General features: G+C 50.0%; 1 protein-coding gene across 1 annotated transcript in view; it reads right to left on the bottom strand.

The window, feature by feature from the left end:
- LOC149362173 (uncharacterized) overlaps positions 1-15,874 on the bottom strand; it is a 96,521-nt gene that overhangs the window by 36,716 nt on the left and 43,931 nt on the right. The window contains exons 10-17 of the mRNA XM_089572934.1: positions 14,457-14,591; positions 9,805-10,083; positions 7,179-7,496; positions 5,147-5,327; positions 4,104-4,357; positions 2,995-3,142; positions 1,873-1,960; positions 968-1,112 (exon numbers count right to left, since the gene is read on the bottom strand). Coding sequence (XP_089429060.1) covers positions 968-1,112; positions 1,873-1,960; positions 2,995-3,142; positions 4,104-4,357; positions 5,147-5,327; positions 7,179-7,496; positions 9,805-10,083; positions 14,457-14,591 — 1,548 coding nt within the window. The remainder of the gene's footprint in view (positions 1-967; positions 1,113-1,872; positions 1,961-2,994; positions 3,143-4,103; positions 4,358-5,146; positions 5,328-7,178; positions 7,497-9,804; positions 10,084-14,456; positions 14,592-15,874) is intronic.

Genomic DNA, 15,874 nt, shown 5'->3' with positions numbered 1-15,874 from the left:
CAAGTGAAGCAGGAAGTGTCTCCATCACACGAAGAAACCTTCCGGTAGCATTTCAAGGTTATTTGGTCTTTAATAGTGTTGCAATGGCTCTCTTATGCAGCTGGAGCGAAAAGCCTTCGGCGTTAAAGACTTCTGACCAACACTGTGCACTTGAAGTGCACAGGCATTTTCAAAAACAAACTCCCGTATCTATTTCCGTGCGTTTTACATTTCCTACAAGCGTACAGAAATAGGAACCCTCGAAAAGAAGCATTCACACAACCTGCCTGCTTCGATAGTTGCGGCTTCAATAGTGGCAGTGCAGTACAGGTCGTGCACTCTTAACAGAAGGGAGTGAAAAGGGAGCAAGCTCTCCTCCAGCACACTCCCCATTCACGCCCTTTTTACACCCATACAGGCGTACTCGTGTTTAGAGTGGTACACTCAAGTCCGACGTTTGCGAACATTCATTTTGACACTATGCCACTCATTGCGAATAAAGCAGTGTGACTGTTGCAATGGGCATTGTGCGAACTGCAACAGTCACACAGCCTTATTCACACCGACTGCAAATTTATCACACTGCCATTCCAACTGATCAACACAACCACGAAAGGCTGTGCAGACAAATACTGCAAATACTGCTGCCTCAACAGAAGGCACAGCACTTGACTGCTGCTACAGTATGCAATCTGCAGAGACAACTGATGACCTGTGTCGGAAGTGCTAAATGTTGGGCTAACTGGCGATATGCAGTTACAATTCACACCTACAGAGCAAAAGAATAAGAACGAGGATAGTCGTTCTCTGTCACCTTCGTTCTTTTGCGCTGCAGATGCAAAGATGTGCTGTGTGTCCGTTAGGATCTGTAAAGCCTCATGCCGCCAGCTAACCGCAACAACGCCGGTCACGCCGAGCTTTCGATGAGCTGCTCTTTCTAAGGCTATTCCACCTGTTACAGGAGACAGGACACATCTGACGCACTGACCTCAGGCACCTTCCACCCTGGGCTGACCCCGAGGTCGTTGAGGATGTCTGGCGCAAAGTCCGCGTGGTCTATCCCGTACGACTCGAGGATGGCGTTCGTCTCCACTTCCAGGCTGCCCACTGGGCCCAGCTGGCGAATGAGCCGCCTGCGCATAGTATACAGCCGCATTTCTTCTCTCTTCCTTCGGACAAGCCTCAGCCATAAGCAAGAAATATTACGTGAACAAGACAAATTGACCACGGACAGCAATATGAGAAGCTCTAAGTTGGGGGAGCCTCAGTACTAGTGGAGGCTAGTTTCACACCGAAGGCGCGAAAGACTGTCCTTTCGAAGTGCTAATCAACCGCACTTCAATTTCCTCTCGAGGCGATAATATTCTGGCGCTATAGTTTTGACACTGCACTTCTCTCGTTCGCGTTTCATTCGTTGCTGATAGTACAGCATGCAGATGGCCAGCTGAATACACATCATGTCACTCACGGACGTGATGTCTAGCCCAAGTGCTGCTCCTGCATCAGGGCACTACCTGACTACCTTCAGCGGGTTACAGCGCAAAGCCCGACTGAAAAGTCATGGGAAGAACATCACCAGAGACCCCCTCCTTTCTTTTGCAGGCTTCAATTTGTTTTCCCAGCCCTGTTTTTCACTGGAAAGATCACCGCACTACCTCCACTTTGGAACAGATTCTCGCTTGACGTACACTGCCGCAATTCACTCAAGGAGAAGAGGCAATCATGCTTTAAACTTAAAATCGTCAGCTCAGACAGTTAGTCCCAAGGAAGTGGAGACTCGTGAACCAGAGCTTAGCGACACTACAGGAAGCAGCCCAGAAATCACCTGACACAGGTTTGAAAAAGCGGGCGATGACCAGTGATGACATTTTGCCGACTTCCAAGGTCACTCACCCTTGAGCGAAGGTGGAGTCTGGCAGCCATTTTGTCATCTCTGCGAGAAACAGGGTGTTGGCAAAGTCGGCTGTCCGCTCAAAAAAGCCTGCAAAAGTCAAAGTTCAGGTTCTGTCAATCAGGTGGGTTAAAAAAAAAAGAAAAAGCCTGCTCGAACTCCATAAGCTACAGTAAAAAATGCTGTCATCACTGTGTTCACTTCTGAGCACGCTTCTCAAATGAAGAAACTTTAAAAAACATAGGAAGTGCACATTCAATCCAGTATTCCACACAGTGGAATACTCGTCATGTGCCCAAATTTACATGACAACCTTGTTGATATGTGCCCAGTTCAAGCACTCAGAATTGTGAGCAATAAAAGTGTTCCTTAGAGTTGCACTACTTGTCTTCCACTTAAAGGTGCACTGAAGAGGATTCTGAACATGTCTTTTTGCCGCGGGAACTCGATACACACGTTCCCAGCATTCTTAGAAACAGTGACTTATTGCCCTGTGAGGCTGATTTCCCCAATTAAAACAAATTAACGTCCGGCTCCTGCCTTTTTTTTTTAATTCTGCCTTGTACGGTGGGCGGAGTCGACCAACGCGTGGAGCGCCTTTCACCCAGTCCCGTGGAGGCTTTGCTTTCGCTTTATTTTGTTTTTTAGGTTTCCATGAATAAATAGTTTCATTCGCAGATAATATAGCCGCAAAATAAGCCCGAAGAAATAAAAATACGCGCGGACTATTTGCTACTACGGACTACTACGTATTACTCCGCCGATGGCAGAGCGGCAAGCCGCCACGGGACTGGGTGAAAGGCGCTCCACGCGTTGGTCGACTCCGCCCACCGTACGGGGGAGAATTAAAAAAGAAAAAGGCGGGAGCCGGACGTTAATTCGATTTAATTGGGGAAATCGGCCACACAGGGCAGTAAATCACAGTTTCTAAGAAAGCTCGGAACGTGTAGATCGAGTTCCCGTGGCAAAAAGACAAGTTCAGATTCCTCTTCAGTGCACCTTTAATATGTTCCTGGTTACTGCCATTCGCTTCGAAGCCTGAATCAAATAAATACTCAAAACATTTGAACACTCTTCCCGCAGCTCCTGTAAGCGTAGACCGATCTCCCTGAGTGGGAACTGACCGGGCGGGCACTCCTGGGAGGGGATCATGAGTCGGGGAAAGCGCGAATCCCTCGGGGAGAACAGCACCCAGGTCGGGTTGCGGTCCTGCAGAAGCCGCAGCACACCGGCAGTCACCCGCGAGCTCTTGTTCTCCAGAATGTGCACCACCTGGGCAGAGGAGGAATGTCAGCGCGGCCGAGGTTACGCTGAAAGACAACGAAGCATGCTCTAACACTACAGAGATGCAGTCTCTCATGAACACTTTTCTAGCTTCTTCAGCCTCCCATAGGCATTTATAATCCCACACTAACCACCTTTGCTAAATTGTGCATTTTTTTGGGGGGCCGCTTCAACTCACTGAAATAGCTGTGTCTTCATCATTAAAAAAAATTCACTTAACTAGGCAAAGGCCTAGTCAAACACCGAGCCCAGTAAACCAATGGCTGAGCGGTGGCAATGGATACTGCTTCGTGCTGACACTTCCCACATTCTCACTCCAGCGCAGTCCTCCGCACGAACCTTGTCCAAGACTGCAGGGAATCTCTACTGAGCACTCTCTCACCGAGCACTCTGCTTCCAAGCTGTAGCCGCTTGGGGCAGAAACAGAACCGATTAGACCAACTAAAAATCTTTCTTTTTTCTCTCCTGGCCAGCGTTTTTTTTTCATCTCATCTTTGAACCCTCTATCGCAACAGTACCCCTCCATTTTCTCCCCTTTGCGTCCCTTTTTCCTTCCTTCACTGGCCCCTTCGATCAACAACCTTGGACGGGCTTCATCCATGTGGCGGCTCGAGATGCACTGCACATAACTGCTCACACCGTAAAATTTTCATGGCAGACCCTCTGAAATGAGCACTAAGCACTCTTATTTGGTTACCATTTTTGTGTTCTCGTGCTTCACACTTTTTATAAAACGAACCCATCCAACTCACCAAGCTCCCACCCTACTACAACTCCCCTCACCAGCAACACCAGCGCTGAAGCTGTACACAATGACGGGCACTCCCATCCTCCCTGTCCCACAGTTTCTGCATCCTGTACGTCACACGCAACAGAAACAGGAGCTGTCCTCCCAGTCACATCCACCTCTAGCACTGCCCAAGCAAGCAGCAAGGCTGGCCGCACCCACCCTTCCCGTGCGCTGGACAAAGCGCTTGGAGAGCGGATGCCGCAGGACGTCTGCCACTGTCAGCTGCTTCTGTGGCTGGTCTTGTGACTGCTGCTCCAGCTTTTGTGGGAAAGATGTCTCCATGCCAGACGAGGCCGCCCCCTTCTGGCGCATCTTCTTCCCCTTGCGCCGTTGGCTGGCGGGCACTTTCTTGCCCTTGCGGGCTTTGACGGGACCGTTCTGCTCCACCTTGGGTGCCGTCTCCGCCGGAGCATCTGAAAGCGTTACAACGATAAAGCAGTGCGATTACTTTGTGTTGCCAAGGGATGGCACAAAAGTGGGAGTGACAAATGTCCCTACTCAGCCCTTAACAAGTAGCGTGTGACGGCCACTTCTCCCGAGCAGGTCAACTGCCCAGCACAACACAGCCCCATTCATTCGCAACGTGGCCAGCAACTTCATTGTGCAGAGAGTGCAACAGGATATGTGACAATGTTTGCCATGCACGACACACAGCATGTTGAAAAAGTTCAAAAAAGAGCTCAAGGAATATGTGGCTGCGGTTCCAAACGTCTGGAAAGTGGGTAGGTATTCAAAATTCTAGGATGCAAGCACGCCACCTCACATGAGAAGAACCACGGACAACATACATATAGCTTTGCACTCTGCTTTTTGCAACCCATCGTCACGTGCACTACGAGTGCTGGGCGTCAGGTGCCATTCAATACCAATCCAAGAGAGCATCAAATATAAGCGGTAGCTTGCGAGAACCAGACAGGGGACTGAGCATAATCGCACATATGCAACCACACATGCACGCACAAAAGACAGGGCCACATGTGCTGACTGCACGCCACTCAAGGCACGGTCAAACACCACAGTAGCACGCAGCTCAATAAATTCAGAAGGGTCGAAGACGGCAGGATTCAGCACAAGCCAACAGACCGACCCTGTCTCACTACTCTGTTCCGACTTGGGCAGTGTGCGATTTCAGGTCACAAGTGGAGAAGTGAAAAAATTCTGGTGCATTTTGGTGCCCTTTCTGAGGCCTGCACCAGCCGCACCTTCTGTTGCAGGAGCAGGCTTCTCTTCCGGTGCTGCTTCCTTGCCGGTGTCGGGAGTCACGCCCCACGTGAGCGGTCGCTGTCCCCAGCCGCCATTCGGTGCTGTCTCCACTGCACTGGGGTCGGCCAGTCCCGGTGCTGGCACAGAAGGCGGAGGGGGCAGCCTGACCACACCATCTACCTGGAAAGATGCGGGGAGCAATCTCTCTACAGCTTCCTGAGCCTGCCTGGGCTGACGTCACCGGACCATCTTACGGGTTGTTCCATGCACAGTCCACAGAGAAGGCTGCCAAGGCACTGCGCTAGGCCCTTTCGTGTCGTAAACAAGAACCATGCATGACACATTGGCTGCACAAATGCCATGGGCCATTCCCACAACTTCGAAACAGCCAACAATGTCCCTCCCCCCCAATGTTTCACATGTGTACAATTTTGGGCTAGAGCTATGCGCTCCACCACAGTGGAGCGCATATGGCAGGTTCTCTCAGATCATGAATGGCAGTTTACCAATATCCCTCAACAGAAAAGTACACAACAGCTGTATCTTGCTGGCATTTACCTACGGGGCAGAAACACGGAGGCTTACGAAAAGGGTTCAGCCTACATTAAGGACAACGCAGCGAGCTATGGAAAGAAAAATGATAGGTGTAACGTGAAGAGATCGGAAGCGGACGGAGTGGGTGAGGGAACAAATGCGGGTTAATGATATCCCAGTCGAAATCGAGAGTAAGAAGTGGGCTTGGGCAGGGCATGTAGGTAATGCAAAGGCAAGATAACCGCTGGTCCTTAAGGGTAACGGAGTGGATTCCAAGAGAAGGCAAACGTGGCAGGGGACGGCAGAAAGTTAGGTGGGCAGACGAGATTAAGAAGTTTGCGGGAATACGGTGGCCGCAAGTGGCGAAGGACAGGGTTAATGGAGAGACATTTTACCCACAAGTGGGTGTAGTCAGGCTGATGAGGATGATGACGTACAGTGCCCCTTATCGAAGACATGCCATTTCTTCCACACTCCGACCTGAACCAGACTGCCAAGTGGGTGCCTGCCACTTGGGGCAGCCTGCCTCATGACATGAAGGTAGGTTGTTCAAGAGATGCTCCACATCGAATGACCTTGATGGCACCGGTGATGATGTCCGGGAGGTTGAGAGTGAGAAGTAGGACTCAATTTCCGAGAACTCTGCCTCCGAACACGAGGAACAGTGACTGCTTTTGAAAAACACAGCTAGTGCTAGCCACAAGGTCCATTAAGGCCGATTCACACGATGGATGGAATCACTGATTTCGACTGCAAACCGAGCACCACATCATCCGATGTCATCACTGGCTGCGCCTTGTCCGTGGGTGGACGTGGCCCACATGCACATGACGGAGGGTGATACCGAAAAAAGTGGATGGACAGGGAAACCAGGTGCCACATGTTATAATGATCATCGTCCTTTATTTTCCCTTAATGGCCCCAATTACATAAGCCTCTCCTCCTGCACCGCACAACTGCACTAGCACAATGGAAATGGACAGGCGATGGAACCTTGCCAGCTACACCGCTTGGATTGCACAAAAGCGCCGCCATCCTAGCAAAAGAGAAAACAAGCGCAAATTCCAGTAATTGAGGTCATTCTGGGAGCTCTCTCAGTGATGAGGGCGCCCACTCTCAAGAGTTGCCCTTCTGAAAGCGCAGCAGGCTGCAGCCCATGTGCCCATTTTGGCTTGTGAAGCCCGCGCCGTCCGCGAGCAAGGTGGAGCCAGTGATGTCTGATGACGCTGTGCTCTGTCCGCAGTCAGAATCAGCGATTTCATAGATACTTTTTTTTTTTTTGCGTTTTGGTCTCGCATTACATTCATAGTTTTGCTTTTTCCCCACTGGGCAGCTTGTGCAGTCGCCCCATAGGTTACATTTGAGTAAATACAGTATAATACCATGCCTAATGCACCGTTTTTCGCCGCACAACAGGGAGATGCACAATCGGCGCTCCTCTGTAGAGGGAAACATACAACGCGGAAAAGGCATGCAAGCTCCCCCTCCCCCGCTCACCTCCTTGGCTGTGGCTGCAGAGCTGCGGCTGATGCGCTCCGCCACACTTGCCTGGCCTGACTGGCGCCCCGTGCTGGTGACCCCCGTGTTGTCCCCCTCGTGGCCACTGTTGGGGCCAGGGGCATTGTTGTTGTTGTTGTTGCGTGCGTCCAGGGAAGCCTGCAGGAAGGCCATGTCTTCGAGGTGCTGCTCGAGCGCCACACTGCCCGTGCTCTCGGCGTCCGACGACCAGTCTTCCTCGCCGCTCAGCTCGTCGGGGGCCACTGCACACCCCAGGGGCGGAGAAGAGGGCCTGCGCCGCCTCTCCTCCTCGGGAACCTGCAAACCACCAACTCCTCTGCCATCCTCTGGGGCTGATGATGGGAGCACTGCACCCACCACAGAGCTACGTGGGGAACGCGGCTGCCAGCAAGAAGTTTTTTATTTCTTGATGTATATACACTTTTCTGGCATATCAGACATACTTTTAATCCTGCTCTCACAAAATTTCCCTGTTATGTCCAGAAAAAATCCTAATTTACATTGTCACATAGTGGTGACTGCAGTACGGTGAACAGGAAAAAGAGCGAGAATGGCTTCGAAACGAAACTCTTTATTTCGGCTGACTTGCACCCGCAAAGAACTGAATCACTTGGCGGCATAGCAACAAGCGTGCTCGGCGGTCGTTGAACCGAGTCCCTGCCACTCTCGGCCATGCTCTTTTTAAGTCTGATAGCGAACTTTTCGAGATAAAGCGTGGAAAGTTACTAGAACACTCTGGAACACCGTAGAATCGGCTCCGCCTGGATGCAATAAATCGAAATAAATCTAGGTGTGTCTTGCATCACAATCAAAGCGATAAAGCGGAGTGCCGGCTGCTTTGAAGAATGAACAATCAAACACTATAAACATTCGCGGCAATATTTCTAAATTTCTAAAATTTCTAATAAAATTCCTAATATACATTTTCCCTCAAAGTGTTGTAGAAAGGCTGCACAGTTAAGAATATCTGGAAGAAGGCTGCTGGCTTGCTTTCCTGCTGCCGTGCTACAGGTCAAGACGTTCTCAGAAAGCTGTCGCAGAGTATAGCCCTGGTCGTAGCTTCGTTAGTACAGAGCTCCTGTCCCATATGAACTGATACAGTGTGCTGTTAAACCACATGAACTGAAGCCCTTCAAACACAGGGACAAAGAGGGAAGCAGGTATTCGCAAACAATCAACTGACTTTATTGCTGGCCGGCTAAGGTTACCTTGAAGAATGAAAACAAAATTCCACCAGCCTATCAGAGAGCAAGTTGGCGCTCCCAAATCGTAAAGAACCTGAACAAGCCACGAATAAAGTGCGTCGAAAGTAAGACCATGTGCTGTCAGCTTTTCTCTTTGCCTCCATGCTTCAAGCACTACAGTTCTCGTCACGAGCAACCTACTCGCCCAAACAGCTACACTGACCTTTCCCAGGTTCGCTGCTTCTGAGGTCCATCACACACTTCATTAGGCTCCACCTACCAGCATTCCAACGCTAGACTGCAACCTGGCAAATACACGCGCCCCGAAGCTAAACAATCCGCACTCCACATCCACAAGGCAACCTACAGCTGAGACCACTCCTCCGAAACATGCACCCAGACTACCACAAAGGCTGCAGGAAAGAACACGCATCCCACCTCACAGGACAAGACATCCCATGTACAGTTAAAACACCGCACCCCCAAATCCCAGGCACCGCCCCCAGAGACATCTTCCTGGACACCTGCACAACCCTAGGAGCAGCAACTGTCAGAACTACAAACAACACAGAGGCAGAATACCTGGCCACATCTGTCTATAGCACCCATCTGCACCCTTCTCCTGAACCATCAGTATAGACTCCCAAGCAGAGGACGGGTTTCTCCGCAAAGGTGCCACCCCTTAATGTTCAGCCCACTTACTGACAACCTGTGGTACCAGCACCACGGCAACAAACCGCTGTTATGTGCGATCCTGGGCTGGAGGGTGTCCCCAGAAATGAGTGCATTCATGCATTCACCCATCAGCTTAGTGTCCGGGTGCCGGCCGATGGCCTCCCCAACCCTATCCATAAGCTAGCAACAAAAATGAGCCCATCGACCAATGCACTGTGATACACTACAGGCAAAACTGCATCCTCCCACTCCATTCTAGGCCACTTACAAAGCACACACTGGAGGCAGCTTCAAACCAACCCATTCCCATCTCCCCAGTTTGCCCACCTGTTCCACTCTTCCCTTGGCACCCCCATCACTGTCTCAACGTAGACCCATTCCCTTCCCCATCCAAACCTACTGGGAATGGAAGCGGGAACAAACATTGCTGTCCTCCTGAGAAAGCACCCTTCTGGCCACACAACAAGCTGGAAAACAGCTCAAGGTGATCGATCATGCTTCGCAGGATGGGAGGGCTTGTGGACTAAGAGGCCCACTTGAGAAAGTTTCTAACCTTGCTTTAGAATCAAGTTCGCTCTTCCCATCTCTCAAGATAAGTCAATTAAGAAACCTTTATTGTATAGATGGCTAGAGGCTGCAGAGAAGTAAGGGAGGATTAACAGCGGCTGGCTGTAGCTGCCTAGCACATGGAGAGCCACAACATGCCCAGTCATTCTGGCCATGCCTGCTTCATTCACGGTGCCCACCTCGAGCAGTTCCTCGGGTGAGAAGACCATGGTGGAACCCAGGTCCTCCGTCTCGGCCCAGGGGTCCACAGTGGCGGGCCACTCCCCAACCGGCTCTGGCTCTGGCTGTGGAGGCAGCCGGTCCCCGTCCAGCATGGTGGCCATGAGCTCCGAGGGAAGCGGGGCCAGGGACGCCTCCAGGGAGCAGGGCATGGGCACGCGACCTGGAGGGCGGGCACCGGGCCTCCGGCTGTTCTTGCTCTTGCCATTGCGGCGCTGCATCTGCACGTACTCCTGCACCTGTGGTTGCCCGCCAGTTTCAGTGGACCACCCGTAGACGCAACAGCCCCAGCTGGTCACTGACGCTGCACACTTTCATACTGCAGCATAATCTCGATGACAAGCTCATGGTTGATACGAGTTTTGGTATAAAAAAAATGCTGCCACTGTCTGGAAGATGCTGAAGTAATGAGCGTTAGCTGTTCGGTAGCACCATCTATAGTCCATGTGATGTATTGCAGGGTGATTAGGCTACTTTTCTATTTTGTCCCCAGACGGCATACTCGCATAGTTCCACCTCTATCCACCATATTGGACCGTGACGTCATCATTGGCACGCGACAGGTGATTGTTTCTACAATGCTACTGTAGGTGGTGCTATAAGACTCAGTGCGAGATGTGCTGTTTTCTAGTTGCTGCCACAGATGGCGCTGCGATCTCGGGGTGGTAGCAGACCCCACGAGATCTCGAGACGTGATGAGTAAGAGCGAACGCTCTTAAAATTTGTAAAATTTCTCGCCCCAAGTGCACTGTGTAAGATAGAATTTCAGGTACTTTGAACCCTCTCCCATGCCACAAAAGATGATATATAAGTCAGAGCCACGGCCGCAAGTAACATGTTGAGGGTGCCCCAACACATCTGAGGACTTGCTAGCAACACTGAAGCAAGCTCTGAACAGCACAGCTGAAGAACTTTATGTGGGTAGAGAGCGTGGGACGGCATTAGCATGTTGCGTGCTCTACACAGGACTGCGATCACACAGGCTTTGTTCATCTTTATGTGAACTTCAGCTGACACGAATATTCCTGACCCAGTGAAATATGCACGATCAAAATTTTACTGTATAGTACTACTGTACAGAGAAAACCTGGCAACACTGTCTCCTGAAGCTGTCGATGCAGCTGTTGCTCCATCATGACAATTGCAAGAAGTACATAGACCTAGCAACAGAGATGGCTTTAAGCATCTCTGCAGTTTATTACAGCAAGTTTCCTGCACCTTGTTTGTCAGAGTAACGCAATGCATTCACAATTCTCTGAGATTGTCCACTGCAAAACTACACTGGAGTCTCTTTAAACATAACCTCAAGGGACCAGGGAAATACATTCCATTTACCAGGAGTTCCAATTACAGAGAGAATAAGCAGAATGGCACACTGTGAGCATGAAGTTGGCAGCAAAAGACTAAGCAATGGATATGGTTTGGTTTATGGTTTGGTTTATGGTGTTTAACGTCCCAAAGCGACTCAGGCTATGAGAGACGCCGTAGTGGAGGGCTCCGGAAATTTCGACCACCTGGGGTTCTTTAACGTGCACTGACATCGCACAGCACACGGGCCTCGAGAATTCCTCCTCCAAAGAAATTCAACCGCCGCGGCCGGGATCGAACCCGCGTCTTTCGGGTCAGCAGCCGAGCACCATAACCACTGAGCCACCGCGGCGGCCTAAGCAATGGATATGAATGTCTTCTACAATGTGCTGCAAGTTAAATAAAAGTAAACTGTGCAAAATACCATGGAAATGACCACTAATTCAACAGTGAAAGAAAATACTTTGCATTTTTATGCTTCAGCTCTCACAGTCATTTTTTTCTGAATGGCATCACCTATATTTGAGAGGTTGCGTAGAAAGAGTTCTGAACATGCTCTTGCTGAAAGAAGTTCTTCATCATTTTCGTGCTCATTCTCCCTGTACTCAAAAGGGAAGCCAGACAAAGATAAGTGCATTAGTAACGCTTTTTGCCGGGCTAGTTGGTACATATTCATATTTGATAGGGTGTGCGCTAAAAAGACGTACACAGGAAAGACAAGTGCGTTAGCACGCCTTCTATTAACCTTTCTAGAAATGAACTTGCCCTTTTGGATGGGTACATCTAGACTATTAACCCGTCCGCCTCTCTATATTTTAGTGCCCTTTTAGATGTTCTAATGTGCTTTTATTTACCGCCCTTTACACGGTTTTCATCTCCATCTTTCACTTGTTCTTTGTTATAAATTTCGTCATGTTGTTAGGCATTTTTTATGGTGTTATCCTCTTTTGCAGTGTCATCTTTCTTACAGCTCTGTTTTCCCATGTTGTTATGCATTGTTATCAGCCGATATGAATCCCACTTTTTTTTACCTTACCTCGGCAGGTGTTTGATATGTTCACATTCTTGGGTTTCTTTTAATGTCACTTAGATATGCATTTCTTGCGCTGTCTTTTGTTTGGTTGTTGGGGTCACGCTCCATCGCGCAGCTCATATCTGGTTATTAGCGGATATACAGTGGAACCTCGATTATACGTCCCCCGGTCATGCGACGACCCGCATTTTACGACGAATTTGTGCGGTCCCGGCAAAACCCCCATAGAGACAATGCATTAAAAACCTCGGTTATACGACGCAAATTTTAGGACCCTGCTTCGTACGACGGCTAGCTCGTACCGTCCGTCAAAAAAGGTCGTCAGCAAACGCAGGCCGGGATGTACCGTATTCTCGCGATTCTAAGCACCCCCCCCCCCCCCCCTATTTTCGGAAAAAAATTTCTGAAAAAAAAAACAACTTTGCATGTGAATCTAAGCACCCCCGTTTTTGCGCGGAAGAGAGCGTTGCCGAGGCCGCCAAGTGCACTTGCTCTTTTTCGTCGAGCCTGTGCAGTCGGAGTCCCAAGGAGGCGCGGCCTGCGTGTTGTTGTTGTGACTGAGAGAAGGATGAAAAGGAAAGCGCACGGGCCCGCCTACTGGCGTGAGCCAAGCCACCACCGCTGCCGAGGAGAGTTAAAAGATCAGAGGAAAGATAAAGAGAAAAGATAAGACGCGGTCGCAGCAACAGATCCGTCCGCAGGAGCCGACGCTGATGAAAAAACAGATAAGCGGGCGAGGCCGCGCTCGCGGCTCGCCCAAGCGAGGACAGCGGCGTCCACTGCGCTTTTTGTAATGGAAGTAATGGATGCTTGTGCCCCACGATAAAACTTCCGAGGAAGTGGACAACGATGCAGAGGTTAGGTTTGCGCTCCCATTCCTAGTTACGCGGACGTGTTGCAGAGCGTCGACAACATCCGGCGCTTTGCTTGCGCGCGCGACGATGTTGGCGACCTACTGCCGGACGTGGCATCTCTTGAAAGAAAGTTGATGCGCCGAGGTTGGGCAAAGGTGCAAAAAAAAAAAAAAATTACCGATTTTTTTTAAACGGTAATAAAGATTTTTTTGCAAATCTGTTTCAAACAAATGCTGGGTTTTGTCTTTTTTAATCTGATTGGCGTACTTGCCGCGGGCTTGAAGCCGGTCAACAGTTTTCCGCGCAAGGCCGAGCGCCACTGGCCGCATTCTTTGATTTTCGATTATACGACACCCGGATTATACGACGGTTTCGCGCGGTCCCCTGAACGTCGTATAATCGAGGTTCCACTGTATAAGTGCGCCTGGCTTCTTTTGTCATCATTAAAGTTGGAAGTTGAGCTTCTTTCCTGTCGTCTCGATCTTTTTCCTGTGTACGTCTTTTTAGCGCACACCCTATCAAATATGACAAAGATAAGAAACAGAAACCAAGGCTTGTATCCTCAGCTTGCGTCTCTTTCAACAACGTCCCTTTTGGAGACACCCGATTGGCCGATATGCCGAAAGCAGGGGCGGTGGCTCGTATATGCCATATCTCCTTCCGGTGTTTCAGCCAATCAGGTGCCACCAAAGGGGATGCAAGATGGGACACGAGCACAGTTACTAACAATTCTGCACACTTAGTCTGGCCACCTAGAGCTACAAGTTGGGGGGGGGGGGGTGGCGACTTTCACTTGGCAATATACGGTAGTACTAGCAAAGTTCGTCCAATAACGTAGTGTGTTCCAGCAACAAAATTTTTTTCCTTTTTTGTTCTTTCTGTGACCATGGGGACCACAGTGCTGCCTAAAAGAAAGAAAAAAAAACGATCAAAACACAGAATTTCAAACGAGACTAAAATAGTGCCAGTGCGGTGTCTAGTTCTTTGGTTATGAGCTGTGGAATTCACGCATGATCTGTCCCCGATTTAACGCCCCAACAGACACATTTTTTTCAAAAATGGTACCAAAATGGTCATTTAGTACCAGTGCTGCCATATGTCGACAAAAAAAAAAAAAAATGCTTTGGACGTGCCCTATTCGCCTTGAACCGGACACAGAGTGCCAGAAAATAAACAACAATCTAGACTCATCTTGAGCTATGACGAGCCTGACTTGTCCAAGTCCACTAGGTGGGTTAAAAGGCAGTGCTCGTTGGACTCACCTCTTCAGATCAGTTCGATGACAGAAATATGCGAGACTTTTGGATCAAAACGTTCAGATGTGAAAATATATCAGACAGACTGCTCCCCTCTTTAACACTGCATTCCACAAAGGCAGAAAGAATTATGCCACTGTGCTATAAGGCTGTGCACTAACCTGTCCAATCAAACGCTCGATGCCAAGCACCTCGATGGTGTCCGAAGGTCGAGGAGCGTCAGGGTCGGGCGAAGACCCGTCCCAGGTGGGTATTGGCGACTCGGGAAGCTCGTCGGGACACCCTTCCTCGTCGTCCTGTTAGAAGCAAAAACCCTCCACTAGTACAGTAGAACCTCACTGAAATGTTCCCAGCTCATACGATTTCCCGCTAAGTATGCTCTAAATTTCACCAATCACTGTGTGTTACGTTTAATGGTCATCCAAACGTGCACAAACATACAAGCAGCACAGTATGGGACGCACGACATCAGGAGACCAGCAACAACGAGCAAAACCAACAGCAGCACAACTTCTTTTTTGAATCGCCGCAGCGAAATGGGGCGAACCACTCCAAATCGACGATGCGTGAGAGCAGGCTGGCCCCAGGGACAACAAAAGTGGCTCCCCCGTGCAGAATAAGTGCAATGAGGTGAGACATCCGAATATGATGACGGCAACAGCTACTTACACCCTCACCACTGCTGACCTGGGCGCGTTGCTGTTTGTTTTGCGCTAAAGACAATGCAAATACGATAGAAGCTTACAAGTACCACAAAAGTTCTTCACACCTTGCACCAACAAACCCTAACCCACCTTTAAAGGAGAAGTGTAAATATATGCCTTTGTACTTCATTCTAAGTCACATTTTTCCAAATCTCACTAGTTTTGGATCATATCTTTTCCCGGATAAATACATTTTTAAAGCGGATATTTTTTAGAAAAAGCATCAACGAGGTTTTATTGTATGCCACCCTTTTGAGGAAGGTCGATTCTTGCCTGTACGGAAAGGACAAGAACGACCGGCATCAGACAGCAAAGACTATGAACCAAATAAAAAAGTACTATCTATAATGCTGAATTCCAATGGCAGATCGAGACCGCTCCGTAGGATCGCGTATGGAGCGCGTCGGAGCGCGTAGCTTCGCCACCTCCCATTTTGCGATTGGAATGCCAGTGCTCCCTCGGGAGCGCGACGCCAGCGCCGCAGCGGCGAGCCGCGGAAACTAGGCGCGCCGCCGGAGCGGACGCCCTGCTAGCTTCGTGTTCGAGTCCGACAGGAGTTGCGCGAGGCGCGATTTCTGCGTTGACAGACGCCGTCTCGGCGAAACAAAAAGAAGGTAGTACGAAGGCCGGAATGTAAAGCCAAAACCAAAGCGTATGTACAGGATGGTCCACTCTCCGTGAACACGCGAGTATGCGGCCGCGGTCTTCGGAGAGCCAGTGAGCCTGTCCCTACCGTTCACGAAAGAAGTGGCGAACGACGCGCAGGCAAGTTGCTCGCTGCTCGATTTTCCAGCCTCGCGACTGTGAGACGCAAGCCGCTGAACCAATCAGCGAGACAGTCGAGCTTTCGGCAACGACGCCGCACGCGGACATGC

The sequence above is a fragment of the Amblyomma mixtum genome, chromosome 2, assembly GCF_055824585.1.
Source record: "Amblyomma mixtum isolate Tamu chromosome 2, ASM5582458v1, whole genome shotgun sequence".
In the NCBI taxonomy this organism is placed as follows: domain Eukaryota; kingdom Metazoa; phylum Arthropoda; class Arachnida; order Ixodida; family Ixodidae; genus Amblyomma; species Amblyomma mixtum.
This window is presented reverse-complemented; position numbering and strand designations above follow the sequence as displayed.